The 21,583-nt window shown below is 44.3% G+C and overlaps 1 protein-coding gene across 1 annotated transcript in view; it reads right to left on the minus strand.

Moving 5' to 3' along the window:
* The window catches only part of LOC133535390 (receptor-type tyrosine-protein phosphatase gamma-like), a 470,092-nt gene extending 461,407 nt beyond the window's left edge, over positions 1-8,685 (minus strand). Inside the window, exon 1 of the mRNA XM_061875204.1 lies at positions 8,067-8,685. Coding sequence (XP_061731188.1) covers positions 8,067-8,154 — 88 coding nt within the window. The 5' untranslated portion in view covers positions 8,155-8,685. The remainder of the gene's footprint in view (positions 1-8,066) is intronic.
* Between the last annotated feature and the right edge of the window lie 12,898 nt (positions 8,686-21,583).

The following is a 21,583-nucleotide window of genomic DNA, read 5'->3' on the forward strand; positions in this document are numbered from 1 at the left end:
GAATACCTTAGTTGCTCAGACGGTAATATGTTGATATACATCTGCGCTTGGGGATAGGTTGATTGGCAACACTAAATTGGCCCTAGTGTGTGAATGTGAGTGTGAATGTTGTCTGTCTATCTGTGTTGGCCCTGCGATGAGGTGGCGACTTGTCCAGGGTGTACCCTGCCTTCCGCCCGATTGTAGCTGAGATAGGCGCCAGCGCCCCCCGCGACCCCGAAAGGGAATAAGCGGTAGAAAATGGATGGATGGACATCTGCGCTTGTTATTAATAAAGTTTATTGTTACATCCTTATGATGCCTGTAGACCCAAAAATTGAAGCCGTTGCAATGTAGCAAAAGTCAGTCTGTCCTGGCTGCTCAGTATATTATGGCTATGAACATCCAAGTCAAAGTAAAGACTTTATAAACAAGTTGTGACAACGTTCACGACACATCGGATGCTGCAAACTAACCGTCTGGAATTTCAGCGCAAATTATCATTATACAGTTTATTGTTACAGCCCTTGTCCATTAATAAGTAAAAAGTCAAGAGCGGTCCTGGCATGTTCTTGCCACAGATCTCGGTAAATGTTTTAGGGCTTACAGCAAATAACGAGGGCGGTTGCGGCTTTTGCCGCAGTTGGCATGGTTAAATTCCAGCCTTGCAGTAGTATGTCAGTAAGTAATATGCAACTGTAATTATTTGATTTGTGTTAATATTGACAAATGTGCTGTTTTTGACTGCAATATTGCTCAATGAAGGACACTTATTACGTAAGTGTAGCTTGTGTTTTATTGTGCGCTTAACTGTTGTGTAGTTAGTTTTTAGTAGCCTATAGCCAACCATATTTACCTAATGTACAGTAAATGACTTGACTAAAATAAAAGGAAAGACCAACCCTGTGTGCTTATTTGAGGACATCTAGATGTTAACTGGCTGTAAACATGCTGCAGGACAGCTTGTATCAGACTTTAAAGTAAAGTACCAATGATTGTCACACACACAGTACGTGTGGTGAAATTTGTCCTCTGCATTTGACCCATCCCCTTGTTCACCACCTGGGAAGTGAGGGGAGCAGTGGACAGCAACGGTGCCGCGCCCGGGAATCATTTATGGTGATTTATGGTGATTTAACCCCCAATTCCAACCCTTGATGCTGGGTGCCAAGCAGGGAGGCAATGGGTCCCATTTTTTTTATAGTCTTTGGTATGACTCGGCTGGGGTTTGAACTCCCAACCTACCGATCTCCGGGCGGACACTCTAACCACTAGGCCACTGGGTAGGTTTATATCACACAGTTAACATGTAAGCACATATTATCACATACTTGTTATTGATGATGTCAGAACAATATCAATATTGGATTGGGAAACCCCTGATACTATTATCTCAATGTATCCTCTCAATGTTAAGCGCTTCGGTGTGTAAAAAAAGCGCTATATAATGATCAGAAGTGATCAGAGCGTTACATAATACAAGGACTCAACTATTAGAAAATAATTATAAGAACCCATTTGTTTGAATTTTACTGATTATTTGGAGAAAGTCCATCTGTTTTGCTGATTTGACAGTTGTTAACAAAAGATAATAATCACTACCAAAAATCTCAAATAAGAAAGCATTGGAGCTAAAAGGAACACTTAGTGAACCAGACAGAATTTGTATTCTGACGTAGACTGAGACGGCCACCTGGTTTCCAGCATTGATCAAATGTTGTTTCTCATACATAATGTCTAAATAAACCTTGTTCTACAACCATGTGGCGTGTAAAATGACTGCAGAATTGTGCTCATAACCCCATGTAAGACATACATACAGACAATCTCACATTTTTACCATCATTAAACAAACGATCAATGACTTAATGTCAATTACAAAAGTCCCTGCAGAAGCCTCTTGTCTAATAGCCGCCATTTTTTTCTACCATTCTTGATTACATTTTACACCCATGTGCTCGTCAGTCTCCTAAAGGTTTGGTCAAATGGTGATAGGGATAAACCCCCCTAACAGTGGGTATTAAGCTGCGTGAGAAATTTTAAGTAGTTTCATCTCATGTGTTTAATAAAAGCACTACCTTCTGGTGTATTATATTTAGACTTGGAAGAAAATGTTAGATTATGGTTATTTTCACCAAAATGATTATGGTACTGTAGAATGAGCTCAAAAAGTATTCATACACTTATAACCAAGTTTAATTTTAAAAAAATTAAACAATATATAAATAGTCACACACTATAATAAGTACTTACAGGGCAGAATAAATGTGTTAAAAAAATAATATTGTTTTGACTACTTAAGAGCCATATTACTTTCATTGAACACAGAGAGCAGTCTACCAATTCCTTGTGCATTAAACCTTCTTGGACAATAAAGCTGAGTCTGACTTGAGCATTTAAATATGTTTATTTTCTTCCATTTTAATTTCTAAAAAGGCTTAGTGTTTTTTTTTCCATTTTCTATCGCTTGTCCCGCTCAGGGTGGCAAAGTCGCTGGAGTCTATCCGAGATGCATTCGGGCGGAAGGCAGGGTTCACCCTAGACAAGTCGCCATCTCATCCAAGGGCCAACACAGATAGAAAGGCAACATTCACACAATAGGTCCATTTTTTACAGAAAATAACACATTGGGTGTGTAATTTCCGGTTTATGTGACGTCCCGCAAATATACTTCCGTTTTCATATTCCTTTGAGTATTCCGATATTCCGACCAATCTCTTTGTCTAAGGGAGCACAGCCTGTAGATTTAATGTGCACAATTCCATATGTAAGCTGCTCAGACAGGAATGTGTTTATAGAAGTTTAGATTGGGGAATGCTGTTTTTTATTGAGGAAAGAAGTTAACTAATGTCTCTTCAATTCATGCTAGCATTTAGGCTAGCCAGTGCTAGTCAGGTTCTCTATTAAATGAGTAGTGTCACTAGTTATCAATCACGGTTTTATGCAAAGTTTTATTTTAAAACAGTATTACTAACCGTGGAAAGTTTCACGGAGGTTAATCATTATACCGGTTATCGGTACATCCCTAACTTACACAAACAAAATCATTGTGTTATATATTGTACAATAAAATGTGATTTAGTCAAATCAACACGGTAACATTTTGGTCAGCTATAAAAACAAGAACTCTGCAATATGTTCGAAAAGTTGCCAACAAAATGTTTAGTGATCTCCAGCAAATGAACATATTCTCTCCATGACTTGTCATGGTCACCTGACACGCTGGCCGCTTGTTGCCAGGCAATGTTCAAAGGGCTCAATCATAATTGCCCGAAAGGCCAAAGAAAAAGGCCACATCACGTATGCGTGTTGGAATAGCAAACAGTAAGGTACGCAGCGTTTAATGACGCGGGAAAATTAAAAAATTAGTGCATTACACTTCTTCCTGGAGAACTCTTTGACGAGAGAAATGTGTTTGTTTTCCTCAAAAATACACCTTTAGAGCAGTGTTTTTCAACCACTGTGCCGCGGCACACTTGTGTACCGTAAGATATTGTTTGGTGTGCCGTGGGACATTATGTAATTTCACCTAATTGGGTTGAATATATTTTATGCAGGGCTTCACGGTGGCAGAGGCGTTAGTGCGTCTGCCTCACAATAAGAGGGTCCTGAGTAGTCAGGGTTCAATCCCGGGCTCTGGATCTTTCTGTGTGGAGTTTGCGTGTTCTCCCCGTGAATGCGTGGGTTCCCTCCGGGTACTCCGGCTTCCTCCCACCTCCAAAGACATGCACCTGGGGATAGGTTGATTGGCAACACTAAATTGGCCCTAGTGTGTGAATGTGAGTGTGACTGTTGTCTGTCTGTTTATGTTGGCCCTGTGAAGAGTTGGCGACTTGTCCAGGGTGTACAGCGCCTTCCGCCTGATTGTAGTTGAGATAGGCACAGCGACCCCCGTGACCCCAAAGGGAATAAGCAGTAGAAAATGGATGGATGGATGGATGGATGGATGGATATTTTATGCAAACCAGTAATCATAATCAGCAAATAATGTGCCGTTGTTGAGTGTCTGTACTATCTAGGGCTTGGCATTTCAGTAGGTGGCAGCAGGTAGCTAATTGCTTTGTAGATGTGGGGAACACGGTTTGTCGTGATCACAATATGCGGGAGGCAGCGTGCAGGTAAAAAGGTATCTAATGCTTAAACCAAAACTAAACAAAAGGTGATTGCCGCTAAGAAAAGGCATTGAAGCTTAAGGATGGCTATGCAAAATGAAACTGAAACTAAACTGGCTGCAAAGTAAACAAAAACAGAATGCTGGACGACAGCAAAGTCTTACAGCATGTGGAGCAGACGCCGTCCACAAAGTACATCCATACATGACTTTCAACACCAAAATAGGAGCGCAAGACAAGAACTAAAACACTACACACTGGAAAACACCAAAAAACTCAAAATAAGTCACAGCGTGATGTGACAGGTCGTGACAGCACACCTACTTTGAGACAAGAATTATAATGATGCAAGGGTGATTATGGTTTGAATTAGGGCTGGGCGATATGGCCTTTTATTAATATGTTGAGCGAGGGTGAAGGAGCCCGGGTGAAGTGTCTTGCTCAGGACACAACAGACGTGACGAGGTTGGTACTAGGTGGGGATTGAACCAGGGACCCTCGGGTTGCGCACGGCCACTCTCCCACTGCACCATGATATATCGCGGGTTTGTCTCTGTGCGATATAGAAAATTACTATATCGTGATATTTGAGTATACGTCCTCACGCAGTTGCTTTTAGCTGCGGGCATTACACTACAGGCTCTTCCCACTCCTTCTTGTGTCTCCTTTTCACAGAGAGCAAGCGCACTTACACACGTCACATACTGTCATGTCATACGTCACATACGTATATGTCCTCACGGAGCAGAGAGGTAACAGACTGGGTAACGTTAGCTGTGATGTTAGCGAAGCCGTGCGAGTGGTAATACGAGAGAAAGAAGGTGTGAATGAAGGAAAAATTAATTCCAAAGAAAAACAGCAGGGGGTCCATCGTCTGGCGGTGGTTCGGCTTCAAGCGGGAAGATGTGGAATAGACAACTTTAATTTGTCAAGTGTGGGGCACAAACGTCGCCAACAAAAGTAGCGTTACTGCTAATATGTAGCATCATTTGAAAAGTCACCTGCAAATAACTTTAATAAAAACAGTTTTGATCAATTGACTTAGATGTGATTTCCTTCTCTGCATGAAAGTTTAAAATTAGCATATTTTAATGCGGTATGAACAAGAATGTTTTAATGTAGACACATAGAATCATCATTCTCAGTGGTTCTTAACCTTGTTGGAGGTACCGAACCCCACCAGTTTCATATGCGCATTCACCGAACCCTTCTTTAGTGAAAAATTTTTTTTTCAAATTCAAGAAAAACTTATGTTTTTTTATTGGTGCACAAAATTAACCGTGCATGAACATCACCTTGTTCATAGAACAAAACTAAACCAGGTGCATGATTTCACAACAAATTACACACCTTACACACATTACCATGAATTGATTTACACACATTACCATGAATTGATTAGCGTGGACCCCGACTTTAACAAGTTGAAAAACCTATTCGGGTGTTACCATTTAGTGGTCAAATGTACGGAATATGTACTGTAGTGTGTAAACTGTACTGTTTCATATAATGTATTCTCTTCCTTTGCAATCTGCTAGTAAAAGTTTCAATCAATCAATCAAAAAACCTGCAAATCAGATGGAAAATTAGAGGGAACATTGTTTGGGGGTATACATAATACGCCGACAGGGAGAAGTTTTTTATTTACACCATAATTCGGATGTGTTTAAACTTCCGTGGCGGAGGCTCCGCCGAACCCCTGAGGCCGGCTCACCGAACCTCTAGGGGTCGATAAAACCCTGGTTAAAGGCCTACTGAAACCCACTACTACCGACCACGCAGTCTGATAGTTTATATATCAATGATGAAATCTTAGCATTGCAACACATGCCAATACGGCCAGTTTAGTTTACTAAATTGCAATTCTAAATTTCCCGCGAGGTATCCTGTTCAAAACGTCGCGGAATGATGACGCTTATGTTGACGCCTGCTTGTGACGTTATTGGTTGGAGCGGACATTTCAGCCCAGCACCACTCACGGCTAAAAGTCGTCTCTTGTCATCGCATAATTACACAGTATTTTAGACATCTGTGTTGCTGAATCTTTTGCAATTTGTTCAATTAATAATTGAGACTATAAAGAACAAGGCTGTTGGTGGAAAGCGGTTGATTGCAGCTGCCTTCAGCAACCGAAACATACAGCCGGTGTATCATTGTTTGTTGTAAAGAGTGGTGAGGCGAACATGTTTCTCTACCACATGTCAACCAATTGTGATATCAAGTCGGCTCTTACCGGAGACTTCAGCGGATTATGCGACCTCCTCCTGCAGCTGCCAAAAAGGCAGCTATGATCTTGGCTCCTCCATTGGCTTCTCTCAGAGACACTGGCGTTTACCGCAGTCCTAAGACTTTCAGGTATGACTCTATAATCTCACTAAAAACTATTAACACAATAAGCAGATAAGGGGTTTTCTAGAATTATCCTAGTAAATGTGTCTAATAACATCTGAATCGCTCCCACTGCCGCCGCCTGAAGCCGCCACATTTTTTTTTTTTTTGTGCAGTACTCTAACTTTCCTCATCCATGAATCTTTCATCCTCGCTCAAATTAATGGAGAAATTGTCACTTTCTCAGTCGGAATCGCTCTCGCTGCTGGTGGCTATGATTATAAACAATGTGAGGATGTGAGGAGCCCTCACACCCGTGACGTCACGCGCACATCGTCTGCTACTTCCGGTACAGGCAAGGCTTTTTTATTAGCGACCAAAAGTTGCAAACTTTATCGTCAATGTTCTCTACTAAATCCTTTGAGCAAAAATATGGCAATATTGCAAAATTATCAAGTATGACACATAGAATGGACCTGCTACTGTATCCCAGTTTAAATAAGAAAATCCCATTGCAGTAAGCCTTTAAAAAACACTGATCATACTGCTGTGATTATATGTATCAAGTGATAATTAAAGGCTAAAGCAAAATATCGAAATATATATCGTGTATCGCGATATGGCCTAAAAATATTGAGATATTAAAAAAGGCCACATCGCCCAGCCCTAGTTAAGGTTAAAAGTACCAATGGTTGTCACACACACACTAGGTGTGGTGAAATGTGTCCTCTGCATTTGACCCATCCCCTTGATCACCCCCTGGGAGGTGAGGGGAGCAGTGGGCAGCAGCGGTGCCGCGCCTGGGAATGATTTTTGGTGATTTAACCCCCAATTCCAACCGTTGATGCTGAGTGCCAAGCAGGGAGGCAATGGGTCCCATTTTTTCATACTCTTTGGTATGACTCGGCCGGGGTTTGAACTCACAACCTACCCATCTCAGGGTGGACACTCTAACCACTAGGCCACTGAGTAGTTGGAGTACCACGTCATTCAAGAGAATGGACAAGTGGTTTACCTACTCACGAACAATGATATTTTTACAAAGCCCTGCCTTCTGTAATACATCTCCTATTGAGAACTCCCAGATCCTTGTGTGGAACTCAGCAAACTACAACAATCCGGCGAAAGTCATGTTAGCTTTGGACAGCTGTGGGCCACACTTTGGACACCTTTGGTGTACCTAATGGACTGTCCACTATGCACACTGGTGGAAGTTGGAAAAAGTGTCCCATCTTGCTGGAGGAAAAAGCGCCCTCCTCCGTTTTAGAACCACCGCGACAAGTTAAAGCGGAACATGACGCATTAAATCAAACTTTAGCTTCCATAAAAAATACAATAAAACGACGGCAATAGCTATAAAAGAGCTGTCATAATGAGAGAGAAAAAATGGTTACAGTTACAGGACTTTGGCGGGTTGTGGTCTTAAATAGGGGATTAAAGAGTGCTAAAAATGCAGATTTAATGTTAGTGTGACGTCTCTTTTTGCGCCATAGTGCAGCTGAAGGATGAAGATCGGTAATGATTACCCTCGACAAACGTCGCCTTTCAATGCGTTTTAAGGACTAACTAAAAAAAAAATGTTCCCTGCTTGAAAAAAAAAAAAGCCAACAATTGGTGAGAAAAAGTAGCAAGCTAGCGTGTACTCACCAGGATGACAGACGCCGTGTTTGTGCAAGGTTAAAAGACACATTAGGGATACAATCCAGCAGCAGTTGGCTTCTCGTCTCCGCTTCATGTCAGAACACTCATGAAGAGCCACAAAAGAGGACAAAGTTTCTTGCTTATTTGCAGTCTTTCGGCTTAAGAAAAGGCAAGAGAAGCCCAAAGCGCGCCAGTCCCAAAAAAAAAAAAAAAAGAAGTTGACGTCGCGGCAACGAAAGGCTGGAGGAAAAAAAAAAAGGAGGACGTCTTTTATAAAATGTAGTTTACAAAATAGTCCGCTTTGGTCCGAGCTTGTGATGCTTGGAGGGAGAAAACGGCGGCGAGGACACACTTCCGAGCTGGACGCCACGACGGGCTTCCTCGGAGACACATTCCCGGACAAGGAAGAGGTCAGTCGGCGATCAATGGCTGTCTTTCACGGCACGCTGCGCACCATGGAGAACAGCTTCTCCAATATTGTTGTTGCTTTTTTTCTGGTGGAGAAGATCAACACAATGCCAGGACGAGTCGTGTTGTTCCATCCAGGAAGTGGACTAGCGGTCATGCATGGCCATCACCAGCCTGCTGCTGCTGCTCCATCCCGCCGACAAGCTTCCTGTGCGGGGCGGGGGAGGAGCAGGAGGCGGTGCTCGGATTCTTTTAATAAGACTTTGTTCATCGGCAATCCAAAGACTTTAAATCAGGGGTCACCAACCTCTTTGAAACCAAGAGCTACTTCTTGCGTACTGATTAATACGAAAGGGCTACCAGTTTGATACACACTTAAATAAATTGCCAAAAATAGCCAATTTGCTCAATTTACCTTTAATAAATAAATATCCATCCATCCAGGAACTACCGCTTATTCCCTTTTGGGGACGCGGGGGGTGCTGGCGCCTATCTCAGGTACAATCGGGCAGAAGGCGGTGTACACCCTGGACAAGTCGCCACCTCATTCATCCCATGGCCATAAATATATATATATATATATATATATGTCTTGATTGGATTATCCGGAGAATAGTGCTCGATACCGTGGTAGAGCGCAATATGTAGGTGTGGGAAAAAAATCACAAGACTACTTCATCTCTACAGATCTGTTTCATGAGGGGTTCCCTCAATCATCAGGAGATTTTTCTATATATATATATATATATATATATATATATATATATATATATATATATATATATATCCATCCATTTCCTACCGCTTATTCCCTTTTGGGGTCGCGGGGGGTGCTGGCGCCTATCTCAGCTACAATCTGGCAGAAGGCGGGGTACACCCTGGACAAGTCGCCACCTCATCCCAGGGCCATATATATATATATATATATATATATATATATATATATATATATATATATATATATATATATATATATATATATATATATATATATATATATATATATAAATTTGTATTTCTGTCCGTCATTCTGTCCTACATTTTATTTCTTTTACGGAAGGTTTTTGTAGAGAATAAATGATGAAAAAAACACTTAATTGAACGGTTTAAAAGAGGCAAAAACTGTAAAATATTGAAAATTTAATTTTGATACATAGTTTATCTTCAATTTTGACTATTTAAAATCCAAAATTCAACCGAAAAAAAGAAGAGGAAAAACTAGCTAATTCGAATCTTTTTGAAAAAATAAAAAAAGTTATTTATGGAACATCATTAGTAAGTTTTCCTGATTAAGACTAATTTTAGAATTTTGATGACATGTTTTAAAGGCCTACTGAAACCCACTACTACCCACCACGCAGTCTGATAGTTTATATATCAATGATGAAATATTAACATTGCAACACATGCCAATACGACCTACTAAATTGCAATTTTAAATTTCTTGGGACTTTTTTTTTTAAAACGTCGCGCAATGATGACGTGTATGCAAGACGTCATGGGCTGTTATGAATATGAGCGCTGCGCACACACACAGCTAAAAGTCGTCTGCTTTAACGGCATAATTACACAGTATTTTGGAGATCTGTGTTGCTGAATCTTTTGCAAATTGTTGAATTAATATTGGAGAAGTCAATGAAGAACAATGGAGTTGGGAAGCTTTAGCCTTTAGCCACACAAACACACGGTGACTCCTTGTTTCAAATTCCAGGAGTTGAAACTTTACTATGGATCATAGCGGACATGGAACCCGACCACTTGTCAACCAGCTGGTTTCGGTGAGAAAATTGTGGTTAAAAAGTCGCCACTTACCGGATATCAGCTGGCGTCGACTTCCCCGAGACACTGCCGTCAACACCCGGCCGTGGACGTACACTTCCGACTATCAGGTACTATTTAACTCACCAAAACACTAGCAACACAATAGAAAGATAAGGGATTTCCCAGAATTATCCTAGTAAATGTTTCTAAAAACATATGAATTAGTCTCAATGCAACGCGATTTTTTTTTCTAGTCCGTCGCTATCAATATCCTCAAACAAAAATCTTTCATCCTCGCTCAAATTAATGGGGAAATTGTCGTTTTCTCTGTCCGAATAGCACTTTTTGTTGGAGGCTCCCATTAAAATCAATGTGAATATATGAGGAGCCATCACCATGGTGACGTCATCTTCTGCGACTTCCGGTAGAGGGAGGGCTTTTCTTCAGTTGCGAACTTTATCGTGGATGTTCTCTACTAAATCCTTTCAGTAAAAATATGGCAATATCGCGAAATGATCAAGTATGAAACATAGAATGAACCTGCTATCCCCGTTTAAATAAGAAAATCTAATTTCAGTAGGCCTTTAAATAGGTTAAAATCCAATCTGCATTTTGTTAGAATACATAACAAATTGGACCAGGCTATATTTCTAACAAAGAAAAATCATTATTTCTTCTAGATTTTCCAGAACAAAATTTTCAAAAGAAATTCTAAAGACTTGGAAAAAAGATTTAAATTTTCTAGATTTGCCAGAATAATTCTTTTGAATTTTAATCATAATAAGTTTGAATAAATATTTCACAAATATTCTTCGTCGATAAAACAGAAGATAAAATGAAGAATTTAATTAAAATGTATTTATTATTTTTTACAACAAAAAAAATAAATTTACTTGAACATTGATTTAAATTGTCATGAAAGAAGGGGAAGGAATTTAAAAGGTAAAAAAGGTATATGTGTTTAAAAATACTAAAATAAGTTTTAAGGTTGTATTTTTTCTCTAAAATTGTCTTTCTGAAAGTTAGAAGAAGCAAAGTAAAAAAAATAAATGAATTTATTTAAACAAGTGAAGACCAAGTCTTTAAAATATTTTCTTGGATTTTCAAATTCTATTTGAATTCTGTCTCTCTTAGAATTAAAAATGTCGAGCAAAACGAGACCGGCTTGCTAGTTAATAAATACAATTTAAAAAATAGGGGCAGCTCACTGGTAAGGCGGGGTACACCCTGGACAAGTCGCCACCTCATCGCAGGGCCAACACAGATAGACAGAAAACAATCACACTCACATTCACACACTAGGGCCAATTTAGTGTTGCCAATCAACCTATCCCCAGGTGCATGTCTTTGGAAGTGGGAGGAAGCCGGAGTACCCGGAGGGAACCCACGCATTCACGGGGAGAACATGCAAACTCCACACAGAAAGATCCCGAGCCTGGATTTGAACCCAGGACTGCAGGAACTTCGTATTGTGAGGCAGACGCACTAACCCTCTGCCACCGTGAAGCCCCTCTACTAAATCCTTTCAGCAAAAATATGGCAATATCGCGAAATGATCAAGTATGACACAGAATGGACCTGCTATCCCTGTTTAAATAAGAAATTCTCATTTCAGTAGGCCTTTACTGCGCTAATTATATGCCCCGACAAGCTTGGGCACTTATTTCGCAGCGAACACTTATTTCGCTTGACACCGGAGTGAGAAGAGGTTTTAAAAATAATTAGCGCATGCTTACTTTTACCGCATGCCTTTGGTAAGCGCAGGAGTGAGAAGAGGTAGTTTTATTCTATTCGAACATTCTGAATGTTCACCAGAGCCATCATTTAAAGCAGGGGGTCACCAACGCGGTGACCCCTGCTTTGACCCCAGAAACACTTAATGCCACACACCAACTGTGATGCACGTTACGAATGAATGAATAATAGAAAAAGTAACAATGTTATTTTATGTGCTGTGATATGGACAGATATGTACATGTATATCCCAATATACCATATTTCCTTGAATTGCCGCAGGGCATATAGTATGCGCCTGCCTTGAATTACTGCCGGGTCAAACTCGCTTCCCAAAATAATTAGCGCATGCTTAGTATTACCGCCTGGTCAAACTCGTGACGTCACGAGTGACACGTCCCCTGTCATCATTTTCAAAATGGAGGAGGCTGATTTCAATACCGGTAATTTGAAATCACATAAAGGGAAGAAGATTAAGAGCTATTCAGTAGGATTTAAGTTCCAAGCTTACATCACACTAAAATTCTTACTGCATGCCTTTGGTAAGTGCCGGAGTGAGAAGAGGTTTTAAAATAATTAGCGCATGCTTACTTTTACCGCATGCCTTTGGTAATCACAGGAGTGAGAAGAGGTTTTAAATTAATTAGCGCCCCAGCGGCAATTCAAGGAAATACGGTAAGTCATTTTATAGTCCAGTAACAATATCTATGACAATGTAGTTTTTGTTTTTAAAATTGTATATGTACAAACATGGATTGAATGCCAATTTTGCTGCTCTGTTATGTTTTATGTAAAATGTATATGTAGCGAAGACAATTAAAAACAATAAAAAGTATTACTTTTGACAGTACACACTAGATCATGTCCACACGTGAATTTAGAGATGAATATGTAAATCCTGCTTGTCATGGACTTTGAACAACAGCTCTCTTGGGCTCGTTTGGTGTGTTTTTATTTTTCATCTCTTGGTGGTTTGGAGGTAACATTAGTATTTAGTCACATTTTAACACTTTACTGTATGGTTCTTCTTGTCATATAAGTAAATAATAGAAAAGAATAGGCGTGTTCAAGTTGCTCCTAACGACTTGTTGGCAACATGTTTTGTAAATCTCTGTTGTTTAGCCCATGTCTGAATTTTTTTAATCCAACAAAAATAGTTCTCTTGGCTCTTTTTGGCACCAATTTCTCCTATACATTTTGTTGGTTTAGCTTCCATTGTGCTTGCGGTCTGCTACATTGTTGACATCCACGCTCCCGCCGGTGCTCTCTCATTCATGAATGTTTAGCTCCTTTAAGTGGCGTGAAAATGCTACTTCAAAGTAGCAGTGTTGCTGCAGTTACATTAGCTGCATCCCAGATACAAAAATACAGATACAACAATAGAGAGTTACTGTACAATAGACATTTTTATGTCGTACTACCATTATTACGGTAAAATCGCACAGCACTAGTCATCGATAATTTTTTGTTACCAGGCAAAAAATGGCAAACTGGTAAATAGGAAGTTGTGTTGAGTTCAAGAAAACTGGGATTTCTGAAATGGGTTTATTAGAAAATTTGAACATAGCGCTCTTGAACCACAAGAATTTTGAGGTTAAACGTTGAGAAATTGTGAAATGCATATCAATAATTACCGGTAATCATAAATTATTTCTGGCTCATAAAACTTGTTTAATGGCTTTAAAGACCTCCAAAACAACTTCAAAACCCTCCATCAACATTTTATATACACACTGCAAGTATGTATACTGTAATTCCTTGAATTGCCGCCGGGGCGCTTTTTAATTTAAAACCTCTTATCTGTCACGGGGGGGGTAAAATGGGTGGACCCAAATGCAGTAAAGACAAGCTGAAATAGTGTTCAAGGGTTATTATTAATAAAACCTGAGGGAAAAGGAGGCAGCTTGTAGTCCTAGGCTTTGCAGTCCAGGAGAGCACACTGAGGCTAGCAGGCTGAGGCTAGCAGGCTGTGGCTAGCAGGCCGAGGCTAGCAGGCCGAGGCTAGCAGGCTGAGGCAGGCACACACGGCAAGTAGGGAACACATGTAGCAAGGTGAAACGATCTGGCAATCGCGCCGAGTGGAGTCCAAACATTTGTAGGCTGCAGGTGATGAGTTGATGGCAGGCAGGTGAGTGATTAGGGTGCTGGGATCAGCTGTGTCAGGCTGAGAGCTGGAGCCAAGCCTACGCCCAAAACACGCCCACTCTCCCAAAGACACACAGAGAAAAACAGACAGACTGACTGTGACAGTGCCCCCCCCTCAAGGAACGCCTCCAGGCGATCCCCCAGGCTTGCCCGGGTATCTGCGGTGAAAGGCCAAGATGAGGGAAGGGTCCAGGATGAAGCTGCGTGGCACCCAGCAACGCTCCTCAGGTCCATACCCCTCCCAGTCCACCAGGTACTGTAGACCTCTACCCCGACGGCGCACATCCAGCAGTCGCCGGACCGTGTAGGCTGGGTGGTCATCGATGACACGGGGGGGAGGAGGGGGCGTGTCAGGGGGAGACAGTGGGCTGGTTGAAACAGGCTTCAGTTGAGAGACATGGAAGGTGGGATGGATCCTCCAGCGTGCAGGTAATTTGAGTTTAACTACTGTTGGATTGATGATGGAAATTATTTCATAAGGACCAACATACCGGGGTGCAAGTTTCTTAGAGTCCACCTTCAGGGGGAGGTCTTTAGAGGAAAGCCACACCTGCTGACCAGGATGGTATACAGGGGCCGTACTTCGGTGTCGGTCAGCATATCGACGATTTCGGTCCACAGAGCGGAGGAGGGCAGCACGAGCATCTTTCCACACCTTGCGGGAACGCCGCATATGAGCCTCTACTGAAGGTACGGAGATGTCATCTTCCTCAGCAGGAAACAACGGAGGTAGGTATCCCAAGGATACCTCAAATGGTGACACTCCAGTAGTTGCACAGGGTAATGAGTTGTGGGCATACTCAACCCATACCAGGTGGGTGCTCCAAGAGGAGGGGTTCTTAGCAACGACACATCGGAGGGCCGCTTCTAGGTCTTGATTTGCCCGTTCGGTTTGCCCATTAGACTGAGGGTGATAACCCGAAGTCAGACTCACAGTGGCTCCAATAGCCCGACAGAAAGCCTTCCAAACCTCTGAAGTAAACTGAGGCCCTCTATCAGAGACCACATCTGAAGGAATACCATGAAGACATGCTGGACCATGAGGTTGGCTGTTTCCAGGGATGTGGGGAGTTTGGGTAGAGCCACAAAACGCACTGATTTGGAAAATCTGTCCACTATAGTGAGGATAACCGAATTTCCCTGAGAAAGCGGGAGGCCAGTGACAAAATCCAGTGAAATATGAGACCAGGGGCGGCTTGGGACTGGGAAGGGATGGAGTAGGCCGGCAGGTGGTCGATTGGAGGATTTTCCACGGGCACACACAGTACAGGCAGACACAAAAGCACGGGTATCAGCATCCATGGTAGGCCACCAAAAGTGTCGCTTGAGGAGAGTCATGGTGCGGCCAACTCCTGGGTGGCAGGCAAATAGGGAAGCGTGTGCCCACAGAAGAACCTGTGAACGTACAGCATCAGGCACAAAAAGGCGGTTATCAGGACCATTACCCGGGTCTGGTTGGTCTTGCTGAGCCCTTCGGACCACCGACTCTATCTCCCAAGTCACTGTGGCCACCACACACGAGGCCGGAAGAATAGGCTCAGGACTGGTGGGACCCTCCGAAGTGAATTGACGTGACAGGGCATCCGGTTTGATGTTGCGGGATCCTGGACGGTAGGTCAGTGTGAAGCGGAATCGACCAAAAAACAAAGCCCACCGGGCCTGACGGGAATTGAGGCGCTTTGCAGACTGAATGTAGGTCAGGTTTTTATGGTCTGTCCAGATGGTGAAGGGGTGTTTTGCTCCCTCAAGCCAGTGCCTCCATTCTTCCAGAGCGAGTTTGACTGCCAGCAGTTCCCTATTACCTACATCATAATTGCGCTCAGCAGGTTGTAGCCGATATGAGAAGAACGCACATGGATGGAACTTCTGGTCCTTGGCAGAACGCTGGGATAGTACAGCCCCCACTCCAGACTCTGAGGCATCAACTTCCAGGATGAACTGGCGTGAGGGGTCAGGATGAATCAGGACAGGGGCTGTGGTAAAACGTCTCTTAAGCTCCTTGAAAGCCGCGTCAGCCTCTGCCGTCCAAGTGAATGGGATAGATGGAGATGTGAGTCTTGTGAGGGGTGCGACCACTTGACTGTAGTTCCGGATGAACCGGCGGTAAAAGTTTGCAAAGCCCAGAAAGCCCTGGAGACGTTTAACTGAGGTTGGTTGTGGCCAGTCCACCACAGCTCGCACCTTTTCGGGGTCTGCCTTCACCTGACCACTCTCAATGATGAAACCGAGAAACCTTGTGGACTGAACATGGAACTCACATTTTTCAGCTTTAATGTAGAGCTTGTTCTCAAGAAGGCGCTGGAGCACTTGTCTGACGTGAACCACATGTTCCTCCGGGTTGCAGGAGAAAATCAGGATATCATCCAGATACACAAAAACGGAGCGGTTAATCAAGTCTCGGAGGACATCGTTCACCAGAGCTTGAAAAACTGCTGGGGCATTAGTCAGGCCAAAGGGCATAACCAAGTATTCAAAATGGCCAAGGGGAGTCCTAGAGGCTGTTTTCCATTCATCACCGGCTCGGATTCGAATCAAATGGTAGGCATTGCGAAGGTCTAACTTGGAAAACACAGTTGCTCCTTGGAGGGGTTCAAAGGCAGATGCCAGTAAAGGCAGTGGGTATTTGTTATGAATGGTGATATTATTCAACCCTCGAAAATCTATACAGGGACGTAGAGTGCCATCTTTTTTACCCACAAAAAAAAACCTGCACCGAGTGGGGAAGATGAGGGTCGAATAATGCCTGCAGCCAATGAGTTCTGTCACGGGGGGGTAAAATGGGTGGACCCAAATGCAGTAAAGACAAGCTGAAATAGTGTTCAAGGGTTATTATTAATAAAACCTGAGGGAAAAGGAGGCAGCTTGTAGTCCTAGGCTTTGCAGTCCAGGAGAGCACACTGAGGCTAGCAGGCTGAAGCTAGCAGGCTGTGGCTAGCAGGCTGAGGCTAGCAGGCCGAGGCTAGCAGGCTGAGGCAGGCACACACGGCAAGTAGGGAACACATGTAGCAAGGTGAAACGACCTAGCAATCGCGCCGAGTGGAGTCCAAACATTTGTAGGCTGCAGGTGATGAGTTGATGGCAGGCAGGTGAGTGATTAGGGTGCTGGGATCAGCTGTGTCAGGCTGAGAGGTATTGACTTTGTGCTAGCCTTGTTGCAGGTGGAGGTGGCATCACTGGAAGCTGCAGCTTAGCAGGCCGAAATACTGATGGGGGCGGGCGTGTTGGAGGTTGTGGCTTGGCATTTTACTGGGCAGAACCAAACAAGCAACCCCCACCCCAGCCCCCCCCTCAAAGAGCGGCTCCCAGGCGCACTCACCGTGATCCGGAACAGTCTTTTGGGGTGGGCGGAGGGAGGGGAGGAGGGGGGCAGAATCCTCCCCTTTAAATTGTCCAAGTACTTCTTTATCCCCCACCTGGGGTTTTGTGGGCGGATAAAAGAAAACATTTTGCGACTGGGGTGGGGCTTGAGTCTTGGGGGGAAAGGACAGTCCTGGTGAGCGTTTCTGTGAAAAAATGTTCTGGAAGTGTCTGATTCTGGCAAAAAAGTCCTTTGATGCCGGCTGGTAGACAAAATTAACAGGAAAAAAAAATTCTTGGTCTATTACCTTAATGTCTGTCGCGGGGGAACTGAATGCTGGCGTCATTTTGTCAAGATGGGGGGGGTCGCAGCCTGCTGCGGGGTCGTTCTCCACGGAAGGCAGACAGACTACTTAAAACATGGCGTTCAGGTAAAAACATGATTTAATTTTAACTAAAAAAAGGTACAAACAAAAAGCACTCGCTGCGGAGCCACAACTTGGGAAAAGAGACGAAACTAACACTTTAACATACTATGAGCATAATGCAAATAACACTTACTATGGCTGGACAAGAGTAGCAAGGACTGGCATGGACAAAGCATGAAAAGAAACACAATGACGCCAGGACGACCAACATAAAATCACAAACTTAAATAGAGATGTGGTGATTGAAAGCAGGTGTGAGACATGACAGGTGAACTGATTGGTCGTCATGGTGACAAAACAGAGTGAGAAAAAAAAAGGAACTTAAAGAGTCCAAAGGTCAAACAGCACCTTGTATTCCTAAGCAGTCTCCCATCCAAGTACTAACCAGGCCAGACACTGCTTAGCTTCAAGAACCAACGAGATCGGGGATGCTCAGGGCAGCACGGTCACACAAAATCATGATCAGACATGACAGAGCCCCCCCATTAAGGACAGATACTAGATGTCCAAAAAAAAAAAAAAACTATGATCGAGAGTCATAGGAGAGCGGGAGGGGGACATGGCTGTTGATCGCCAAACCACGTGTCCCCGTATCCAACGGGGCAGAGTCAGGTGGCGGCGACGCGTGGAGGACCGAGGTGGGCGACCCGGCAACGGCCATATCCGTGGCCGACCCCCTTGGCGTGGCGGACGACCATGTAGAGACCACAACCGTGGCCGACGAGGATGTCGACATCCCTGGCGTGGTGGACGCCCACGTAACAGCCACATCCGTGACTGACAAGGAGGCGGACGCGTCGTCATCGTGGCAGGCGATGAAGCTCGGCGTGGCGACAGCATTGGCGCTTAGCGTGGACCTAGGCTTGGCGGTCGACTTGGGCTAGGCGGTCGACTTGGGCTTGGGCTTGGCGGGCGACGTGGAGCTGCCACTGGTGGCGCTGGGCGACGTGGAGCTGCCACTGGTGGCGCTGGGCGACGTGGAGCTGCCACTGGCGGCGCTTGGCGTTTTAGAGCTGCCACTGGCGGCGCTTGGCGACATGGAGCTGCCACTGGCGGCGCTTGGCGGCGCTTGGCGACGTGGAGCTGACACTGGCGGCGCTTGGCGACGTGGAGCTGACACTGGCGGCGCTTGGCGACGTGGTGCTGACACTGGCGGCGCTTGGCGACGTGGAGCTGACACTGGCGGCGCTTGGCGACGTGGAGCTGACACTGGCGGCGCTTGGCGACGTGGAGCTGACACTGGCGGCGCTTGGCGACGTGGAGCTGACACTGGCGGCGCTTGGCGACGTGGAGCTGACACTGGCGGCGCTTGGCGACGTGCAGCTGACACTGGCGGCGCTTGGCGACGTGCAGCTGACACTGGCGGCGCTTGGCGACGTGCATCTGACACTGGCAGCGCTTGGCGACATGGAGCTGACACTGGCGGCGCTTGGCGACGTGGAGCTGACACTGGCGGCGCTCGGCGACGTGGAGCTGACACTGGCGGCGCTCGGCGTCTTGGAGCAGGCACTGGCGGCGCTTGGTGTCTTGGAGTAGGCACTGGCGGCGCTTGGCGTCTTGGAGCAGGCACTGGCGGCGCTTGGCGTCTTGGAGCAGGCACTGGCGGCGCTTGGCATGTTGGAGCAGGCACTGGTACTGGACGTGGACGTGGACTTGGACCTAGGTATTGACTTTGTGCTAGCCTTGTTGCAGGTGGAGGTGGCATCACTGGAAGCTGCAGCTTAGCAGGCCGAAAGACTGATGGGGGCGGGCGTGTTGGAGGTTGTGGCTTGGCATTTTACTGGGCAGAACCAAACAAGCAACCCCCACCCCAGCCCCCCCCTCAAAGAGCGGCTCCCAGGCGCACTCACCGTGATCCGGAACAGTCTTTTGGGGTGGGCGGAGGGAGGGGAGGAGGGGGGCAGAATCCTCCCCTTTAAATTGTCCAAGTACTTCTTTATCCCCCACCTGGGGTTTTGTGGGCGGATAAAAGAAAACATTTTGCGACTGGGGTGGGGCTTGAGTCTTGGGGGGAAAGGACAGTCCTGGTGAGCGTTTCTGTGAAAAAATGTTCTGGAAGTGTCTGATTCTGGCAAAAAAGTCCTTTGATGCCGGCTGGTAGACAAAATTAACAGGAAAAAAAAATTCTTGGTGTATTACCTTAATGTCTGTCGCGGGGGAACTGAATGCTGGCGTCATTTTGTCAAGATGGGGGGGGTCGCAGCCTGCTGCGGGGTCGTTCTCCCACGAAGGCAGACAGACTACTTAAAACATGGCGTTCAGGTAAAAACATGATTTAATTTTAACTGAAAAAAGGTACAAACAAAAAGCACTCGCTGCGGAGGCACAACTTGGGAAAAGAGACAAAACTAACACTTTAACAAACTATGAACATAATGCAAATAACACTTACTATGGCTGGACAAGAGTAGCAAGGACTTTGGCAAGAAAAAACTGGCATGGACAAAGCATGAAAAGAAACACAATGACGCCAGGACGACCAACATAAAATGACAAGCTTAAATAGAGATGTGGTGATTGAAAGCAGGTGTGAGACATGACAGGTGAACTGATTGATCGTCATGGTGACAAAACAGTGAGAAAAAAAGAGGAACTTAAAGAGTCCAAAGGTCAAACAGCACCTGATATTCCTAAGCAGTCTCCCATCCAAGTATTAACCAGGCCAGACACTGCTTAGCTTCAAGAACCAACGAGATCGGGGATGCTCAGGGCAGCACGGTCACACAAAATCATGATCAGACATGACACCCTTTATGCGATTTCAAATTACCGGTATTGAAATCAGCCTCCTCCATTTTGAAAATGATGACAGGGAAGTGTCACTCGTGATGTCACGAGTTTGACCAGGCGGTAATACTAAGCATGCGCTAATTATTCTGGGAAGCGAGTTTGACCCGGCAGTAATTCAAGGCAAGCGCATATTATATGCCCTGCGGCAATTCAAGGAAAAACGGTATATATAATATAGTAATAGACACATTCATAACAATAAGTAATATTTTCAATAGTTACCGTATTTTGGTCATTTTAAGTATTGTCGTAACTGCACATTTAACACATTTCAAACAGCGCACTTCCGACTTCCATCAACAAATGTGTGTTCCTACTTCCGGAAAAAATTGCGAGAGGGTTTTTATCATGGCAGACTTGGTAACAGACAACAAATACGACTATTTTTGGACAAATAGGGATTCACAACCTTATCTTTTTTAAGTTAAATTTACGAAAGGATTACTACTGATTTTAGAAGCAAGTACAAAGGACGGGTGAAACGTTGGAGCAGGACAGAAGCCGAGAGAGTTAAGGTCGGTGTGACTTTGACACTCTAAATGTGGAACTTGGAGCCATGCGATTTCGACATAAATGTGTTACGCCTGTTCGGCATTGTGGTGCCGGGTTCGATTCCCTCGAGGATGCGTAAAAACGAAGAACACAACAAAGGTAAGATTTAACCAATTTATTCTAAATAACAGAAGGAGAGCTATAACAAAAACACTGGAGCAAACAAAAGGCAAACCAAAGATAGTAGTATGAGAACTAGGAGATACACAATAGGAAATTAAACTGGCACGTTGGCACACAAAAAGGAGTAAATAAAACATTTAGAATGTGAGCTAATAACGAGGTGCGTAGCGTGAGAGCTCGCGAAAATAGTAGGAATTGCGTGAAAGCAAACGATCAAAACAGACGTATAGTTGCGTGAGAGCAAACTAGAGTCCCAGAAAGAATAAACAGAAGAGGCTGGCTTAT

The sequence above is a fragment of the Nerophis ophidion genome, linkage group LG16 (assembly GCF_033978795.1).
Source record: "Nerophis ophidion isolate RoL-2023_Sa linkage group LG16, RoL_Noph_v1.0, whole genome shotgun sequence".
Lineage (NCBI taxonomy): Eukaryota > Metazoa > Chordata > Actinopteri > Syngnathiformes > Syngnathidae > Nerophis > Nerophis ophidion.